Source organism: Micromesistius poutassou (assembly GCF_964030765.1).
Source record: "Micromesistius poutassou genome assembly, chromosome: 15".
Taxonomy (NCBI): Eukaryota; Metazoa; Chordata; class Actinopteri; order Gadiformes; family Gadidae; genus Micromesistius; species Micromesistius poutassou.
Window position 1 is genome coordinate 1,960,530 of NC_140285.1, and position 20,834 is coordinate 1,981,363.

General features: G+C 46.3%; 1 protein-coding gene across 1 annotated transcript; it reads right to left on the reverse strand.

Annotated features, from left to right (window-relative positions):
• Positions 1–1,564: 1,564 nt before the first annotated feature.
• Positions 1,565–16,988, reverse strand: kcnd1 (potassium voltage-gated channel, Shal-related subfamily, member 1; the record flags this gene model as incomplete). The annotated part of the gene is made up of 8 exons (XM_084479437.1): positions 1,565–1,769; positions 1,973–2,217; positions 3,377–3,472; positions 5,582–5,665; positions 6,062–6,224; positions 15,340–16,052; positions 16,477–16,722; positions 16,833–16,988. The coding sequence occupies 8 exons, from the start codon at positions 16,986–16,988 to the stop codon at positions 1,565–1,567; spliced, it is 1,908 nt and encodes a 635-aa protein (XP_084335563.1).
• Between the last annotated feature and the right edge of the window lie 3,846 nt (positions 16,989–20,834).

Below are 20,834 nucleotides of genomic sequence, written 5' to 3' on the forward strand. Positions count from 1 at the left end.
TGTCCAGGACATCATGACCCTGCCTCGCTATCATATATCACTAACCCTACTTGGTCCTAACCCCCTCCAGGACATCATGTTCATAATACCAGCAATACCGAACCCTGCACCAGTTTACTCTGAGCAGTATTATTGGATGATGTTGGAGTCATGATGATGATATTGCATATATAAGTCAACCACGACCAGCGGCAGAACTTCCCAACAGATCATAGACTGGTAGATACCTTAATACCTGATGTCCAAGAAGATGTCCTAAATCAACCACATAGGATGTGATCGATCAGGGCTATTGATCGTTGAGTGGCGCCCTTCTTGGGTGAGTCAGATCAGAGGGTTTGGTTCCTGAGCAGCTCTTCCTGGTAGTCCACAATGAGCCCAGCATTCAGATCAGAGGGTTTGGTTCCTGAGCAGCTCTTCCTGGTAGTCCACAACAAGCCCAGCGTTCAGATCAGAGGGTTTAGTTCCTGAGCATGCCTGAGGAAAGCGAGGACCAGTTTTTGAAGGAATTTAACCTGCGTCCTTGCTGCATGTGCGCAGAAAGATGGTTGATCTTCAGCTCTATGCTGCTCAAAGGCCCAGATTAGAACAGATCAATTATGGTGGACCTTTGACCTGCCAAGCTGAGGTTTGAAGACACCTTGACATCATCACAGGGTCCAGTCTGCTAATATGGCTTTGTATTCTGTATTTTACTTTATATTATGTATATGGAATTGTATTCATTGTCTTTTAACCACACCCACTGTATTCACTATCTGTTAACCACACCCACTGTATTCACTGTCTTTTAACAACACCCACTGTATTCACTATCTGTTAACCACACCCACTGTATTCACTGTCTTTTAACAACACCCACTGTATTCACTATCTGTTAACCACACCCACTGTATCCACTGTCTGTTGAACACCCACTGTATTCACTGTCTGTTGAACACCCACTGTATTCACTGTCTGTTGAACACCCACTGTATTCACTGTCTTTTAACCACACCCACTGTATTCACTGTCTTTTAACCACACCCACTGTATTCACTGTCTGTTGAACACCAACTGCAGGTACAGGAGAAGGAACAGTCGTTGGACACCTCCTCCTCTGCAGTTACAGGAGGAGGTGACCAGCGACTGTTCCTCCTCTACAGGTCCAGGAGGAGGTGACCAGCGACTGTTCCTCCTCTAAAGGTACAGGAGGAGGTGACCAGCGACTGTTCCTCCTCTAAAGGTACAGGAGGAGGTGACCAGCGACTGTTTCTCCTCTAAAGGTACAGGAGGAGGTGACCAGTGACTGTTCCTCCTCTAAAGGTACAGGAGGAGGTGACCAGTGACTGTTCCTCCTCTACCACTCAACCCCTAAATCAGCAGTAGGGCGGGCTACGCCCCTACAACTCACCTGGGGCCTTCTCTTTTCAGGGTCACACTGGGTTCAGAGGTCATGGGTTGTGTGTGTGTGTGTGTGTGTGTGTGTGTGTGTGTGTGTTTGGAGAAAAAGCTGTATTTCCCAGAGTTCATAGCTTGCGCTGGGGGTGGGGGGGGGGGGCGGGGGTTCATGCGGGGTCGGAGGCTATAAGGAGGAGATCTTGACTGCGTCCTGAAGGTAGGCGGTGGCCCGCGTGTTGCGCAGGATGCCCGGGATGGCGGGGGAGGAGGGCGGGCTCTCGTCTGGTGTGTTGGAGGGGGGGGTGGGGATGCTGATGATGGCCGCCGTGAAGTCTCCTTCAATGCAGTTCAACTTGATGTCCACTGCCCGGGCGTTCAGACTGGAGCGACTGGGAGAGAGAGAGTGTCTCTCTTTAAATCCATCATCCATCTCTCCATCATCTATCCATCATCCATCCCTCCATCATCTATCAATCCTCCCACCCTCCATCATGCATTGATCCTCTGTCCATCATCCATCCCTCCATCATTCATCCCTCCATTATCAATCCATCATCCCTCTATCCTCTATCCCTCTATCTGTTGACCTTACGTTTGTTGTGGTAGGTTGGTTGACTTGACAGGAAGTGTGTCCAGTTCCTGGACACTACCCCGGCTGACTGACACGGTGGAGTTAGCCAATCGCATGGCAGCTCTGCGCCTGGCTCTGCGGGGGCAGCAGCCGTTGTTCAGCGCCCCCTGCTGACTGGACAGGGAGGTGCTGCGGCTGGTCCGGAAGCCCACCGACTCCGTCAGACACATCTCACTGTACGCCATCTCATCCGTGAACTCATGGTTCTGAGGGTCAGAGGTCACAGAGGGGGGTGGGTTTAGTATACTGTGTGTTTAGTGTGTGTATAGTGTGTAGTGTGTGTATAGTGTGTATCCTGTATAGTGTGTGTGTGTGTGTGTGTGTGTGTGTGTGTGTGTGTGTGTGTGTGTGTGTGTGTGTATAGTGTGTATAGTGTGTATACTGTATACTGTGTGTTTAGTGGGCGTATAATGTGTTTTAGTGTGTATACTGTGTGTTTAGTGTGTGGTGTGTGTATAGTGTTTGTATAGTGTGTTGTTTTTTTAGTGTGTGTATGGTGTGAATGCAGTGTGTAGTGTGTGTATAGTGTGTGTGTATGTGTGTGTGTGTGTGTGTGTGTATAGGGTTTAGTGTGTGTATAGTGTGTGTATAGTTTGTAGTGCGTAGTGTGTATAGTGTGTGTGTATATACTGTGAAGTGTGTGTGTGTATAGTGTGTGTGTGTGTGTGTGTGTATAGTTTGTAGTGTGTTCATAATTTTTGTGTAGTGTTTTTGAAAAGTGTATATAGTGTGTGTATCGTTGTGTTTAGTGTGTGTAGTGTGTGTATATCGTGTGTAGTGTGTGTATAGTGTGTGTTTAATGTGTGTGTATAGTGTGTGTAAAGTGTGTAGTGTGTGTACAGTGTGTAGTGTAGTGTGTTTAGTGTGTAGTGTGTGTATAGTGTGTGTTTAGTGTGTAGTGTGTACTGTGTCTATAATGTGTGTTTAGTGTAGTGTGTGTAGTGTGTGTTTAGTGTGTAGTGGTCTTCTCCAGACAGTGCTGCAGGTGGTGGTGTTAAGTGTGTCGTGTGTACTGTGTGTATAGTGTGTAGTGTGTAGTGTGTGTAGTATCTTACAGTGGTCTTCTCCAGACAGTGCAGCAGGTGGTGGTGTTTAGTGAGTAGTGTGTAGTGTGTAATGTGTACTGTGTGTAGTATCTTACAGTGGTATTCTCCAGACAGTGCAGTAGGTGGTGGTGTTGAGTGTGTGGTGTGTAGAGTGTACTGTGTATATGGTGTGTTTAGTGTGTAGTGTGTAGTGTGTGTATAGTGTGTAGTGTGTAGTGTGTGTTGTATCTTATAGTGGTCTTCTCTAGACAGTGCAGTAGGTGGTGGTGTTTAGTGAGTAGTGTGTAGTGTATAATATGTACTGTGTGTAGTATCTTACAGTTGTCTTCTCCAGGCAGTGCAGCAGGTGGTGGTGTTGGTTTTCGAACGCTGATCTGTTCTTCAGACACAGAGCGCTGCTGTGACTGTCTGGATCCTATACACACACACACACACATAGAGATGTGATCACATGAATATACACACACACACACACACACACACACACACACATATAGACGTGTATACATGTATATATACATGATGTGTGAATAATTGTTTTAGTATATACCGAGTTTCAGATCTCAATCATGGGATATTGACCAATATCCTGAGATAGCGAACCAATCAATTGCTCCATCTTAGGAGGTTCACGTGTAGCATATACTAATTATATATATATATACATACACACAAACACAGAGAAGCGTATACATGTATATATATATACATATACATACACAAACACAGACGTGTATACATCTATATATGTATCCCTAGGTCAGGGCTGCCAACTTTTGGGTTTTCGCTGGCGTGAGATTCTGTAGAATCTTGTAATGCATACCTTATAGCAGGGTCCACGGGTGTAAATGTTGACTGTGGGGGGGGCGATCGGGATTGTTGGGGGGAGGGGGGGGGGGGAGAACAAGAAGACCTCTTGTTCTCTGATGCTAGGCTAACTCTAACATAATACATAATATAAGATGGTCAGCCTCAGGAGAGCAGAACAAAGGAGGAAGGTGTTGAACACAAGATCCACTGGAACCAAAGTTTGAAGAGGCAACCAACTCAGGGACACGGATGTCAAGTCATTACATTAGAAAACCATTACTCTGCTGCATTCAGCCACTCTGGGCTTCAAGGAACACCGTCTAACCACACCCTTACCATATCTCTCTCTCCTCCATGGTTTAATCATCCACCACTCCTCCTCTCTCCTCCTCCCCTCTTCGTCCATCATGCTCCTCTTTATAATTCATCTCTAAATCCATCCAGCCCTGGTCTTGTGTTCAGGGCGGATTAAGGATGTAACAATATCTCTTTCTATCTGTGTGTGTTTCCTCTCGCCCATCCCCACCGGCAGCATGAAGTCATTTCCAGATAAAGATTTAAATCCACTCTAGACTTGATCCTGCAGCCTGAGGGGCTCTTTTTTTCAGGATTCAGACTTCAGAAACATCTAGAAGAACCATCTAGCTGTTCTATGAGAGCAGTAGACACATGTAGCTGTTCTATGAGGACAGTAGACACATGTAGCTGTTCTATGAGGACAGTATACACATGTAGCTGTTCTATGAGAGCAGTAGACACATGTAGCTGTTCTATGAGGACAGTAGACACATCTAGCTCTTCTATGAGGACAGTAGACACATCTAGCTGTTCTGAGGACAGTAGAAACATCTAGCTGTTGTATGAGAACAGTAGACACATCTAGCTGTTCTATGAGAACAGTAGAAACATCTAGCTGCTCTATGAGTCACTACACAGTATTGAATACAATAGTACTACAATAGTAATACAGGATAAATACATGGAGTATTTTCTGAAATGACTACAACTGTATAGACTACTCCTACCATTATATGCATTACAAATACTAGCACACAAAACAATGCAGTGTACCTATGTAAAGGAGTTAAAGAGATAAAACTGTTGGATTTACATGGCTTCATCTATAAGTGATGTTTTAATGACCCCCTCCCTCCTAATCTGCCCATCACCAAGGTAACCACGGTTATTAACTATCCCAGAATACCAACACCAGGGGCAGCCATCGACGTAGTCGTGGCAACAAACTAGGCTTTAGCATGTAATGAGTTCTAGGAAACAAATGTTGGATTGCTCACGATACAGAAATACATCTGGTGTTGGCTTCTATATGTGGATAGACATTTCTGATTGGATGTCATATCCAGCTTTCTTTTTTTGTGTGCCTTTATAAATTGAAATGTTTGCATTGTTTGTACATATATTTGATCATATATTTCTGTATTTGTTTTTGTATCTCTTCAATTGATAGGACAACTGACCCATCCTTTCTAAATTTCCATCTCATCCTATTATGGGCTCTCACCTGTAGGAGCTCACCTAGCTACTCTATCCATCAGCAAACTAATCCTGACAGGGTGCTTAGTTATACATGCGGTTTGGTCTAGCCGGTATTCTTGAACAGCTCTAGTATAACAGCTCTATCCGAGCAACCTATTAGTTTCAGGCTCATCTGAAGGACTGTACGTTCAAAGCTATGTAGAGAGTCTGGACTCACCCCCAGTCCTCCGTCCTCTTTGAACTGCAGGAAGGCGTTAGCCGTTCCTTTCTTGGCCATCCGGATCCTAGCCATGCGCACTTTCTGTGAGACACACACGCACACGCGCACGCACAAACAGACACACGCACGCACAGACGCACACATACACACACACACACTAGCCAGTCAATAATAGTACTGTATAGAGTACTATGTCACATCCGTGTGTCTCACAGTATATATACATACATTCATATAAATACTTGTACTATATACAGTACTACACAGTATATATACACATTCATATCAATACTAGTACTATATAGAGCACTACACAGTATATATACACATTCATATCAATACTAGTACTATATACAGTACCACACAGTATATATACACATTCATAATACTACTACTACTTTATATAGTACTACACAGTATAAAGTTTATATCAATAGTAGTTTGTGTGTGTGTGTGTGTGTGTGTGTGTGTGTGTACCTGCTGGGCCCTCATCTTGTCCGCCCTCTGGTTCTGGTGGTATATGCGGCTGAAGTTGGACACGATGACCGGGACGGGCAGAGCGATCACCAGGACTCCGCTCAGAGAGCAGATGGAGCCGAAGATCTTCCCGGCGATGGTGTTGGGAACCATGTCACCATAGCTGCCAGACACAGACACATACACACAAACACACATCATCATCACTTCCTGTTACTGAGAAACATCACTACCTGTTGCATAACCATTGAGCCTATTTTCTGGTCATCTGATCAATACTATTTAAATAGCATTGGCTGCTGGCAACTAGAAAATTACACATTTTGTGTAATTTAAAAATCGAAATGTTAAAATACAGAAAACCTACGTCCACAAATAATAGTTGACGAATATAAAAACTGTAACACCTCATTCATTGTTGTATTGTTGTCAAGGGGTTCTGAATAAGATCCGTCCCAATAGAATGATAATGTCTGTAATCATGGTGTTGGAACTGAAAGCAGAGGTACAGTTCCACTGTCAGCCCCTCCCCTGCTCATCTGCACCCATGGAAACGGAACTAAAACCTGCCTATTTATTATTTAAAATACGGACAATTTAACTTCACCATCGAGCATCATAAAAACACACACACACACACACACACACACACACACACACACACAGATGGTGATTCAGGCAGTACAAGGGATGTGTCTCGTTGGTTTAGCTGGCTGCAGTGATATCATCACAATAAATCACAACACAACATACATTCACTACAACGTGCTACATGACCAAGAATAGAACTCTTCTATGTTTAGCTTCTGGTGGATAAACCACTCGCATCCTCTCCAACAGATCTCAGATCTGTCTCCTTTCTCCGCCTACACAGCTCAATGTGTTTACTGCAAAGTACTGTGTTTCTCTGGCCAGCCCCCAGTGTCAACTCTCATCACTCCATCATTCTGTTTCTCCTCTATCATCCCTGCATCATTCTGTCTCTCCTCTATCATCCCTCAATCTAACCCTATCCCTACCATCATTAGTATTAGCAGTGTATGTGTGTCCAGCTACATAAGGACTAGCAGATACATGAGGTCTAGCAGCTCCACGACTATCAGCTACATGGGGACTAGCAGCTACATGGGGACTAGCAGCTACATGAGGACTAGCAGCTACATGGGGACTAGCAGCTACATGAGGACTAGCAGCTACATGGGGACTAGCAGCTACATGGGGACTAGCAGCTACATGAGGACTAGCAGCTACATGAGGACTAGCAGCTACATGAGGACTAGCAGCTACATGAGGACTAGCAGCTACATGGGGACTAGCAGCTACATGGGGACTAGCAGCTACATGGGGACTAGCAGCTACATGAGGACTAGCAGCTACATGAGGGCCCTGAGACCTCTAGACTACCCTGACCTCTAGACTAAAAATGGTAAATGGTCCTCATTTATATAGCGCTTTTATCCAAAGCTCTTTACAGTGTTGACTGACATTCACCCATTCATGCACACATTCACACACCGACGGCGGAGTCAACCACGCAGGGCGTCAGCCAGCTCATCAGGAGCAATTAGGCGTCTTGCTCAGGGACACCACGACACTCAGCTAGGAGTTGGGGATCGAACCAGCAACCTTGCGGTTACCAGCCAACCCGCTCTACCTCCTGAGTGAATGCCGCCCTTGACTACCCTGCCCACTAGACTACCCTGATCTCTAGACTACCCTGACCTCTAGACTACCCTGACCTCTAGACTACCCTGCCCCAGCACTAAAGGTTTTGGAGGGCCAGCAGGGGGTGCTCCTCCCTCTGACAGTGAGTGTTTAAATAATAAACAGCAGCACTAGTCGTTTTGTAGCTGGTTTGTCTGGATGGCTGCCCTGACCTGAAACACACACACATGCTCCCCCTCCTCCTCCTCCTGCTTCCCCGTACCCTCCTCTCCTCTCTGATTCCTCCTCTCATTCCCTCTGTCTCCTCTCTGATTCCTTCTCTCCTTCACTCTGTCTCCTCCTCTCTGATTCACTCTCTCAGCAGTTCAGATCATCTAATCAATCAAGAGAGATGGGAGGAGAGAGAAGAGGCAAAAGGAGAGGAAAGAGGAGGGAGGAGAGAGGAGAGGAGAATAGAACAGAGGAGGAAATGATAGGACAGATGAGGGAGTAGAAAGAGGACAGCTAATGAGAGGAGATGATATGAGATGAGGAGAAGGACAGGGAGAGAAGAGCCGGAGAGGAGGAGGACACAGAGGTCAGTGTAATGAAGAGGAAAAGAGGAGATGGAGGTTGATTCTACTGAGGAGAGGTCAGCTCTAAAAATAAACCTCCTTCCCAAAAGCATTTCTCTCACACACGCCCCCATGTATCCTAATATACAATATATATACAATTGATATACAACATTATAACTCTTGTACACTAATATTAAATGTAACTGATATAAAGTAAATAATATGAGTAGTAGTAATAAACAATATCTAATGTTACGAGTAATGAGCTCCATGAATATTGAATAATGAATAATATGAGTGTAATAGAGAGAGAGAATAAAGGATAATCAAGTGTTGAGGTGAAGTCTGTTCTTGAAGCAGATGCCAACCTCCCTCACATCACAAATATCTCCAGATTGTTGTCACGGTAACCATTTCTTTCAGCCTCTCTGACTGAGGAAGAGAACAAAGTTAGAGACAAGAGAGGATGTAGGCATCTTTCCTCTGAGCTCCTTATGCCTGATCTGAGCGGATAGGAGTCCATTAGGGCTGAGTCAGCCAATCCAGAGGTCAGACTGATGTTATCGGTTGCCTCCTGCAGGCCAGCTAACCAATCACAACTTAATTGAACCACAGACAGCCAATCATAATTAGTTTAGGCTGGAGGGCGGGAAGGACAATTTAACAGTTTGGGAGAGAGAGGGCAAGAGGGAAGTTGAGAGAGAGAGAGAGAGAGAGGGAGAGAGAGAGAGAGAGAGAGAAAGAGAGAGGGCGGATACGTATATATAGTGAGAGAGGGTGGATACGTAGATAGAGAGAGAGAGAGCGCAAGCCTCTCTACCTCTCCCTCTATGCATCTCTATCTCTTCCTCTATGCCTCTCTCTCCCTCTATGCCCCTCTCTCCCTCTTCATCTCTACCTCCTCTCCCTAGTCCCCTTGTCTAACTCTAATATTTTATTGATAGAGTGATGATAAAAGTTGCAAGAAGAGGGACGGTAGTTTCATATTCGCTCTTCCTCCATCTCATCCTTTGTTCCATAATCCCGTATCCCTTACTGTCTGTCTCTTCTTTCTCTTGCGCTCCATCTGTCTCTCTCTCAGGCAGATAAACAGACAAACAAGCAGGCAGACAGAGAGACAGACAGACAGACAGTAGTGTAGTCTATTTTTGGAGAGGAAAGGTTATTTTAAGATGCTATCTGGTGGGACTACTGCCTGACTGGATGTCACAGAGTCTGGAAAACAACAAAACCTTCTGCTCTAAGACACTTAGACATTCCCTATTACTGTCCCTTTAACGACTACATACCTTTAGGTGTACTAATACTGTACCTTTAACGACTACATACCTTTAGGTTCACTAATACTGTACATTTAACGACTACATACCTTTAGGTTCACTAATACTGTACCGTAATTTCCTGACTATAAGCCGCGGTTTATACACAAATTTTCCGTAAGCTATGCGGCTTATGCATGGGTGCGGCCAATACATGGGAAAACGATTTCTAAAAATCCATTTTCAGTTAATTAGGTTATTTAAAAAAATCTTGCCATAAAGCTGCAAGTAGCCTATTGCCTTCCCTAAAGGTAACAACAAGGGGCCGGTTTCCTGAAACCTTTTTAAAGCCTTTTTAACGCTACGTCATTCATAACCTCTACTTTGAGTTCTACCTTAACATCTTGCGTGTTTCCCGAAACGTTCTTTGCTACAAATCTTTCCTACGTCGTTGGTTAGTAAGGTTGGTCTGAAGCTCGTAGAACCCTCTTAGCTCTACATTAGTGATGGTTCAGCTCCTGACGCCAGTCTCCACTTCCGTACAGTAACCTTTAGAAATCCCCGTTGTGCATGGAACTGCCACATTGCAGTGTTGTGTTTCACCAATATACAGTACAGTAGGCCTACATATACAGTACAGCAGGCGAGGTCAGCTCGACTCGCTTCCAATAATTTCAAAAACTTGCAGCTTCAAAAAATTCTTGTATTTATTTTACAATTCAAAAATGAACAAAACTGTCTTCGATTAATGAAATGATACTGGGAAACGAATAAACCATTATAAGCAACGAGTGAACTTAATAAGAGGTCAAAATACTTTTTTCAACCACCGCCTCTTTCCCTTGACGGTGCGCAAAACAGACAAAACAGGTAAAAAGCAAAGCAGTCTCAGCATAAACAGTTAGAGTTAAATTTGTCCATCGGGGAACACGTCAATTCCTCTAATGCTGACGTTTAAAATAAATCAGCACCGATTTACATTGATCTTCAACTGTAGCCTTGCTGAACTCCCTGCATCTTCGCTGTCTTTATTCCTTTTTTCCAGATTCATATGGCGGTCTTATCATGGTAAACTAGCTCATTGTCAGGTGTTTAACAGCGACACACACTCGGAGACAGTAAAGAAAGACCCCGGTCCTGTAGCTGTATATATGCGTTTGATGTGCTCTCGCCGTTCTCCTGTGCAAAAATGTTTGCATGCCAAGCAGTAGGCCTAGTCGGTCTTAACGTTAAGGGGAAAAAGCAAGTTCAGGTTTAACATAGATTTGCAGTGACCACTTGGCTGAAGGGTTTTATATGCCTATTCATTGCATAATTAGCCCATTTGAAACTTGTGCGGCCTATATATATGGGTGCGGCTTATGCACAATTCTGTTTTTTTTTTAATACATAAAATAAAGGCTTGCGGTTTATCCATGATGCGGCCTATATGTGGGAAATGACGGTACCTTTAATGACTACATACCTTTAGGTTCACTATTACTGTACCTTTAACTACTACATACCTTTATGTTAACTAATACGCAGGGGTGCTGATAGCCTAAAAAGAAAAAAAAGAAAATGAGCAATGCACGCCCCCTGGCCCCTTCCTATGATTCATGCTACATTTTTAGAAAACAAAATCTGTTTAATTGACACATAAAAGCCTGTCAGTGATGTTTAGACTGACTATATGAAGCAGTGCTAACAAAAAAAAAAAAAGGTGACGTACAATAACCAGACCGGAATCTCCAGTCCACTCACCAAAGCACATTGCTTGTTATTTTTTGCCTTTGCCTGTACCAGTGCTTTTTTTTCTCGTTAGCAGCTATGTGCCTCACTTTGGCTTTCCTGTTCTCCTACACAGCAGTCGTCCTACTTTACTATATTTAAAATATGTATATTAGAAATAATTTATATTTTAAGAGCAGCAAGAGCAATGTTCACGACAGCAAATTAATTAAATAACTATAGAAATGCCATAATATCACACTTATAACGATCTAAAATTTAAATTATGTAATTAATACTACTGATTAGGGGTGCACGATAATTATTGGGCCGATAACAGAAATTATTAGCCTATCATAGCCTATATAATTTCAGTGCCCCCCTCCCACTATAATAATGCTAAATGATAGGTCTTATCGTAACCCTCAAAGTACACATCATACAATCAATTACAATACATGAGTTCACAACTGTACGCGTATATAGAAAATGTTTTTTTTTATTATTATGTTACACCTTTCGTGCTGTCGGCTCCAAGACCGTAATCGAGGAGCACAGGGGAGACGTTCCCTCCAGGGCCAATGTTCTCTCAGGGGTAACACCCTTCCCTTTGACCGGCAGTGGGTCTGCTTATAGGTCGGAATATGGTCGGAATGAAGCAGCCGCCGATTATTGACAGGCTGTGTACTTTAGTCTTAGTTTCACTAACTTTACAGTACACGTTTGCACAGACACAACCAGACTCGTTCATTACTTCACTAAACTGACAAACGCAACCGCTCGCTCTTCTCGCTCGTCCACTCACACACGCACACTGCCAGTCCCGGCCTTCCACTCCCTGTTTTCTCAGTTAAACACAGAAATGAACTACATTTGTCCCAGTGTCTGTTTGATGTGAAATGAAGCAAAACAAAGACGCTCTCTTTCTCCGGTAACACAGTCGTTCGCGGAGCCTTTCTTCTTCGTCGTTTCCTCCAACTATCTGTAACTCATGCTCCAATCTTTCATCGATCGATGTGGATGTTGTGGATGCAAAGGAATATATGATGCATCGCTGCAGTAACATTTAAGATGATAGCAATGAGTTCTGCCCATTCTGCCTCCGTTGCTGTCTGTGGTCAGACCAAAACACACCTGAGTGACAAGGGCCGTCCTTATCCTGCCTCTTGCAAACCTCGACCCTACGTCATATCCCACCCCTTGCAAGCCCGCCCCCCTAACCCCCCCGTTGATTCTACTGATGTCTGAGCGACAGCGATGTCCGCATATCGGGCATCACTAGATCACCTGATCCATCACTAGAGCCCCTGATCCATCACTAGACCACCTGACCCATCACTAGACCACCTGACCCATCACTAGACCACCTGACCCATCACTAGATCACCTGACCCATCACTAGACCATCAGGAGACCCATCACCTCCTCCTCTTCCATGTTCCTCTCTATCCACTACTCCTCCTCCACGTTCCTCTCTATCCACTACTCCTCCTCCTCCTCCTCCATGTTCCTCTCTATCCACCACTCCTCCTCCATGTTCCTCTCTACCCAATACTCCTCCATGTTCCTCTCTATCCACTACTCCTCCTCCATGTTCCTCTCTATCCACCACTCCTCCTCCATGTTCCTCTCTATCCACTACTCCTCCTCCATGTTCCTCTCTATCCACCACTCCTTATCCTCCTCCTCCACGTTCCTCTCTATCCACTACTCCTCCTCCTCCTCCTCCATGTTCCTCTCTATCCACTACTCCTCCTCCTCCTCCATGTTCCTCTCTATCCACCACTCCTCCTCCTCCATGTTCCTCTCTATCCACCACTCCTCCTCCTCCTCCTCCATGTTCCTCTCTATCCACCACTCCTCCTCCTCCTCCTCCACCATGTTCCTCTCTATCCAATACTCCTTCTCCATGTCCCTCTCCATCCACCACTCTAGCTCTTCTCAGTGCTCCTGCAGACTCTTAAATACCGCCTATTAAAACATTAAGCGAGTGCAGCAGTGTGAGGAGCAGCTCTCTGGCTGTGCACTGCTTATAAATAATGTCCAAGCTAAAGTGCTCCCCTGCAGAGCACTGGGTCCTGCAGTCAGACCACAGCTCTTTTTCCTCAGCCCAGCCTCAGCAGCCACAGTCCTGTCTTCCATCTGATCCCTGAGCTATCCACGGCCCTAGTCCACAATGAGCCAGCCCTAGTCCACATAGAGCCAGCCCTAGTCCACATAGAGCCAGCCTTGTCCACATATAGCCAACCCTAGTCCACATAGAGCCAGCCCACATAGAGCCAGCCCTAGTCCACATAGAGCCAGCTCACATAGAGCCATCCCTAGTCCACATAGAGCCAGCCCTAGTCCACGAGTCTATATCTAGGCAAACCTGCTGCTCCTCAGAGAGAACAGTGTGAGGAGATGTAAGGAGGTGTGTGGAGGTGTGAGGGGGTGTGAGGGGGTGTGAGGAGTTGTGAGGAGGTGTCCATATCTAGGCAGACCTGCAGGCGCGCCACAGACACACAATACCATGGAAGAAGATATTTAGAGGACAGAAAGGAGAGGAGATAAACAAGAGGGGTAGGGGGAGAGAGCAGAGCAGAGGAGAGGGGAGAGGAGAGGGGGGAAGGGGGTGAGATGAGAGGGATAGAGGTGGAGGGGAGAGATGGGGGGTGAAAGAGAGAGATGGGGGTGGAGGAGAGAGATGGGGGTGGAGGGGAGAGAGGGGGGTGAAGGAGAGAGAAGGGGGTGGAGGGGAGTGAAGGGAGGAGTGAGGGATAGGAGGTGAGAGAAGAGAGATTGGTGGAAGGGAGAAGGGAGGAGAGAGGGATAGGGGGTGAGAGGAGAGAAGGGAGGAGTGAGGGATAGGAGGTGAGAGAAGAGAGATTGGTGGAAGGGAGAAGGGAGGAGAGAGGGATAGGGGGTGAGAGGAGAGAAGGGAGGAGTGAGGGATAGGGGGTGAGAGGAGAGCGATGGGGTGGAGGGGAAAGAAGGGAGGAGAGAGGGATAGGGGGTGAGAGGAGAGAGATGAGAATGGAGGAGTGAGTTATAGGGGGTGAGAGGAGAGAGCTGGGGGTGGAGGGGAGAGATGTAGGGTGATGGAGGTTGTGCAGCAGAGAATCCATTTAGAAAGCTTCCTCTTTTGAAAAGCTCTAATGGAAGAGGTGACTGGGACAGCCCTCCTATATACAGACAGTGACTCACCCAGAGGGAGGCCGAGAGGGGGGGAGGAGGAGGGGAGGAGGAGAACAGAGGGGGGGATGAAAGAGGAAGTATGAAAGGAGGGAGGAATGACAAGGAACTGAGGAGAAGAGTGTTTATTACGATGAACAATAAATTACCATTAGTTAATGCAGTAAGGTTAGGCTAGGGTTAGTTGGTTAGGGTTAACCCTAACCCTGATAAATAAATGTTTACGTTGATACCTGAACAGCAGGTTAACATGAACAGCATTAGTCAACACGAACACCATTAGTAAATGATTAATAAACAAGTTATTAATACTTATTACTGCATTAACTAAAATGTTTACTAATGTACCCTTTTTGTAAGGTGTTACTCAGTAATGTGTTTATTATCATATTGATTATGCACTCACTCACTCATTCACTCACTCACTCACTTACTCACTCACTCACTCACTTACTCACTCACAGAGACACACACACACACACACACACACACACACACACACACACACACACACACACACACACACACACACACACACACACACACACACACACACACACCAGTTTAAATGTTACAATGACATCTTATATATAAATGTCTTACCATAAAGCCTCCATATCCAATCACAGGATTGGTTAAGGTTGAAATGTGAAGCCTTGTTTGGCCAGCCTTGTATCACAGAGAGAACAAACATGTGTTCCAGAAAATCCCTCAATGCAGGGAAACAAGGAAGTCACAACATCACAAACTCCTCGCATCATCACCATTGTCATGGCAACAACATCACCAGAAAACCCATGAGCAGTAGAAATATCAGAACAACAGAACAGGAGTTAAACTGGGCCTGCTCCAGTGTTGCTATGGTGACAACATGTTATCCCACACACACACACACACACACACAGTGACTCACCCCAGCGTGGTCATGGTGACGATGGTGTACCAGAAGGACGCAGGGATGGAGGTAAAGCTGGAGCCCTTGGTTCCCTTCTCGGCGTAGAACATGACGGTGGCGAAGATGATGATGGCCATGGTGAGGGAGAAGAGCAGGAAGCCCAGCTCGGAGGCGCAGCTCTTCAGCGTGTAGCCCAGGATCCTCAGGCCCTGTGAGTGGCGGGAGAACTTGAAGATGCGGAAGACCCTGAAGACGCGCAGCGTGACGAAGGCTCCGCTCACGTCCTCGTTCTCGGGCATCACCAGGCCGATGTAGTAGGGCATGATGGCCACCACGTCGATCACCGACATAACCGAGCGTGCAAACTTACAGCGGCAGGGCGCGGCGAACAGACGCATGAGGTACTCGAAGGTGAAGATGAGGACGCAGGCCGTGTCCATGCAGAAGAAGGCCAGGGAGTACTTCTCTCCGCAGGGCAGGTCCTTCACGGTGCCCTTGAGCGGCCGGCAGGGCACCGTCTCAACCACGTTGGCGATGACCGACACAGCGATGAAGAAGCCGGTGACATAGTAGAACACCAGGGCCATGGTGGAGGTGTGCGGGTTCTCGAAGGCTCTCCACAGACGCTCTCTGGACGTGCTGTCCGGAGGCAGAGGCGTGTCCGTAGCTTCGCCCGCCTCTGTGTCCTCCGCCAGGCGCTCCTGGTTCTCCTTCTTCCTGTCACGGTATTCCTCCATGAGGAGAGGACAGGAGCACAGAGAGGAGAGGAGCACAGAGGAGCACAGAGAGGAGAGGAGCACAGAGAGGAACACAGAGAGGAGAGAGGACCCAGAGGAGCCAGAGAGGAGCACAGAGGAGCACAAAGAGCAGAAAACAAAACTTATTTATGCTTTAAAGACAAGTTTTAGTTTCAAACCAACAGTAACATGATGGAGAGGTGATGGAGGAGAGTCAGAATGATGGAGGGATGATAGAAAGACAGAATGATGGAGGGGGATAGAAGAGAGACAGAATGATGGAGGGATGATAGAGGAGAAACAGAATGATTGAATGATGATAGAGACAGGATGATGGAGTGATGATAGAAAGACAGGATCATGGAGGGGTGATAGAGGAGAGACAGGATGACGGAGGGTGATAGTATGAGCAGCGTACCTCCATGCAGCAGTCTCCGATGATCTCAGGGACTATCCCGTAGAAGGCCAGCTCCTCGTCGAAGGCCTGGACACACTCATGGCGTGGGTAGTGCAGCTTACCGGTGCGGTAGAAGTTGAGGATGTGTCGGAACATCTCTGGGTCTCGGTCGAAGAAGTACTCTTGGGTGTCCTCGTTGAAGAAGAACTCCTTCTCCGAGGAGCCCAGCAGGGTGTCTGGGTAGCGGTCCAGAGTGTTCTTCCATGTCTACAATGGCAGAACACAGCAGAGCCAGACAGTCCTACAGTGTTCTATTAAAAGCAGAGTAGCCTAAGCAGAGAAGTCGCAGCGCGCAGCCTGCCAGTACTTAGCAGTACCTGGAACCTCTGGCCGCTGACGTTGACGAACAGGATCTCGTCGGAGCGGGAGGACTTGTCCACGGGGGGCCTGGGCATGGTCTTCCTGGCCAGCGGCAGCCAGCCCACGGCCGCCGCCCGGGCAAAGGGCAGCCACGTCGCCACGCCAGCCGCCATCTTAGATCAGACGTGGGGGCCTTATGGACTGGAGAGCTGAGGCCGGATGAGAGGCTTCTTCAGGTAGAGGGACCTCTTGAGGAGATCTTTACTGCAGGACCTCGAGCACTGCACTGCTCCAGGGACCACAGGGGGTGGACCTCATGGTGAAGGAGAGCTCTGTCTGTCTGTCAGCTACAGGGTTAGGAGACCTTCTGTGGACCACATGTAGTGTAGAAGATCTAATGTCCCTATCATCTCAGCCCGGTAGACTAACCAGCTTTAATCTAAAGCTGACTAGACAAGGAGACCGACTACAACCAACTAACTAGAGCTAACTATAATTAATTACGACAACTAACTAATGCAGTAACTAAAGATCTAACTACGAAATGACTAACTATAACTACTCATACTACCTTAGTAATCCCTGAGCGGGTTCCACCTGGTAGCTGGACCTGGTATGTAACCCTGGTTTCCCTAGCGACCCTGGTGTGCATCGTACACATGTCATCATACATGACATCACATTTAAAAGAACCATGGATGATCTGTCCAATCACGGACAACCAGAAGAACACACATCATCTTCCTCACGGATCTCAAATGTAAAACATGAATTCTCTCCCTCTCTCTGAAAACTATGGATCTCTCTCTCTCTCTATGAAGCAAACCTGTCAGCTTTCTGAAATCATATACAATTGGGATGATGGTCCCTGAAGTTGGAAGATAGACATAACGACTCTACTGCCCCTTAATCTCTCCCTCTATCTGTAGAATGTGATGTCTCTCTCCCTCTATCTCTCTCTCTCTCTGAAGACTATGGATGTCTCTCTCCCTCTTTCTCTCTGTAGACTATGGATGTCTCTCTCCCTCTTTCTCTCTCTCTCTGTAGACTATGGATGTCTCTCTCTCGCTCCCTCTGCCTGCTATTTTGCTGCTTCTAGGTCGTCTTGTTCTGTTTTTACTGGCTCTCTCTCTCCACTCCCAGCCTCTGTCCCTCCACCATGGTCCTAGGTCTTCTCGCTCTCTTCTGCTCCTGGCTGTGCACGCTCGCCCAGGGCCGTCTCCGCTTGATTTGTGACGATGAGAAGATCCTACTCCATGACCATGTATAGACCTGTCAACACACACACACAGTCACACACATACGCACACAGAGACACGCATACGCACACACAGGTACACACAGGCACACACAGATACACACACAGGCACACACAGATACACAAACACACACACGCAGATACACACATACACGCATGAAAATTTAAGCACACACACCAACACACACACATAGACATCCACATAGATATAAAGACACACACACACACACACACACACACACACACACACAGATACACACACAAACACGGGTACACAAACACACACGGGTACACAAACACACACAAACAAATGCATGCACCCAAACACACATAAACCAAGTTAAAAATGGTTTGAGAGTAGAGGAAAGAGAGAGGTTAAGGAGAAGGTACATGAGAGGAGGCAAGAGGATGAGGGAGGTAAAGAAAGGAAGAGAGAGAGACAGAGAGAAAGAGAGAGCGAGAGAGAGAGAGAGAGAGAGAGAGAGAGAGGGAGGGAGGTGTGCTACTTCCATAAATGTGTCAGACACAAAGAGGGATGAGAGATATCATAGCACACACACACATATTCAGAGAGAGAGAGAGAGAGAGAGAGAGAGAGAGAGAGAGAGAGAGAGAGAGAGAGAGAGAGAGAGAGAGAGAGAGAGAGGCAGTGTTCTGGGACTATCTCTGAGCTGTTAAAGTACAAAGTTTAAATGAAGACAGAGTGGATGTAGCTCTGTCTTGTAAAGTATATCAATACTACATCAGCTAGTTTCAGTAACATAGCAACATGTCTTGTATGTCCACATCCCAAAATAGGTCCACCAGAATAAGATGTATGCATAACCAGTCTGGGGCTGATACAGGTAGTTGTGTCCCAGTATGACCAGTCTGGGGCTGATACAGGTAAGTGTGTCCCAGTATGACCAGTCTGGGCTGATACAGGTAGTTGCAGGATGCCTTAAGTGCTCCCAGAGTGGTTAATTCTAATGCCTTCCATTAAACCATTAGGTTGCTGGCTCCTGCTTCCTCACATCCCATCATTACCAAAGTAGATTTCCATGGACATGTGCTGTTTCTCCACAGCAGGACACACCTTTCTCCCTTCTTATCACGGAAGGACCTGTGGAGACCCAACAACTACCTCACAGAGGGGTTTAGCCTCAGAGGGGCTTAGCCTCACAGAGGGGTTTAACCTGACAGAGGGGTGTAGCCTCACAGAGGGGTTTAACCTCACAGAGGGGTGTAGCCTCACAGAGGGGTTTAACCTGACAGAGGGGTTTAACCTGACAGAGGGGTGTAGCCTCACAGAGGGGTTTAACCTGACAGAGGGGTGTAGCCTCACAGAGGGGTTTAACCTGACAGAGGGGTGAGGCCTCACAGAGGGGTTTAACCTGACAGAGGGGTGTAGCCTCACAGAGGGGTTTAACCTGACAGAGGGGTGTAGCCTCACAGAGGGGTTTAACCTGACAGAGGGGTTTAACCTCACAGAGGGGTTTAGCGTCACAGAGGGGTTTAACCTCACAGAGGGGTTTAACCTCAGAGGGGTTTAGCGTCACAGAGGGGTTTAACCTCACAGAGGGGTTTAACCTGAGAGGGGTTTAGCCTCACAGAGGGGTTTAACCTCACAGAGGGGTTTAACCTCAGAGGGGTTTAACCTGAGAGGGGTTTAGCCTCACAGAGGGGTTTAAGCCAATACGAGAGGCTCATGTCTGCCAAACACAAAACCAAGCCAAACCAAACTCCAATGTAATAACAGTTGCTAAGCAACTAAAAGATGAAATAAAAAAGAAGACTACTGGATAAATAACATTGTTTTTATGAGCAAATGAACAGTGTCTCTGTCATTTCCCTGGTTGCAACGACGATGCTAAAGTGAAGCGGAATGACCCGTTTCTAAGTCTCTTGGCGTCTTGATTTAATAAAGTAAAGCTAACAGAATTTTCTCCATCAGTGAAAAGCTTTTGGTACCAGTTTCATATAATATTACACAGAGCTAGCACTAGCATTCATATATAGTATTACACACAGAAGCTAGCACTAGCATTCATATATAGTATTACACATAGAGCTAGCACTCATATATAGTATTACACACACAGCTAGCACTAGCATTCATATATAGTATTACACAGAGCTATGAAAATAGACCAGGAGAAAGAGGAGAGAAACAAGGGGACACCAGGAGAAAGACCAGGAGAGTGAGGAGAGACACAAAGAGAGACCAGGATAGAGAGACTAGGAGACCATTAGAGACCAGGATAGATAAGGAGGGAGACCAGTAGAGAGAACATATACCAGGAGGGACCAGGAGACAGAGACTAGGAGAGACTGGGAGAGATCAGGAGAGATAAATAGACAGAGAGCAGCAGCAAGAGCAGGAGACCAGGACAACAGGAGAGACCAAGAGCCCAGGAAAGAGAGCAGAAAAGCCCAGGAGATCAGATCTCACAAGTATTCATTCAAGCATCATCATATAATTAATAACAAGACAGACAGAGAGATCAATATATAGATGGCTAGATAGATCATTTAAAATGTTGAAATTGTTCTAATGAATGAGCATATAATACCCCACCCACACACACACCCACACAACAAAAAACATTTGTTCATAAATGACCCCAAACACGCCCACACATAATAGAATAAAATCTTAGGAAATAAGATGATCTAGCCTATAAGGCAATGATGCATGAATGGGAATGTGTGTGTGTGTGTGCACGTATGTGTGTGTGTGTGTGTGTGTGAGGAGGATGACGTAATATAACAGCATGAATAA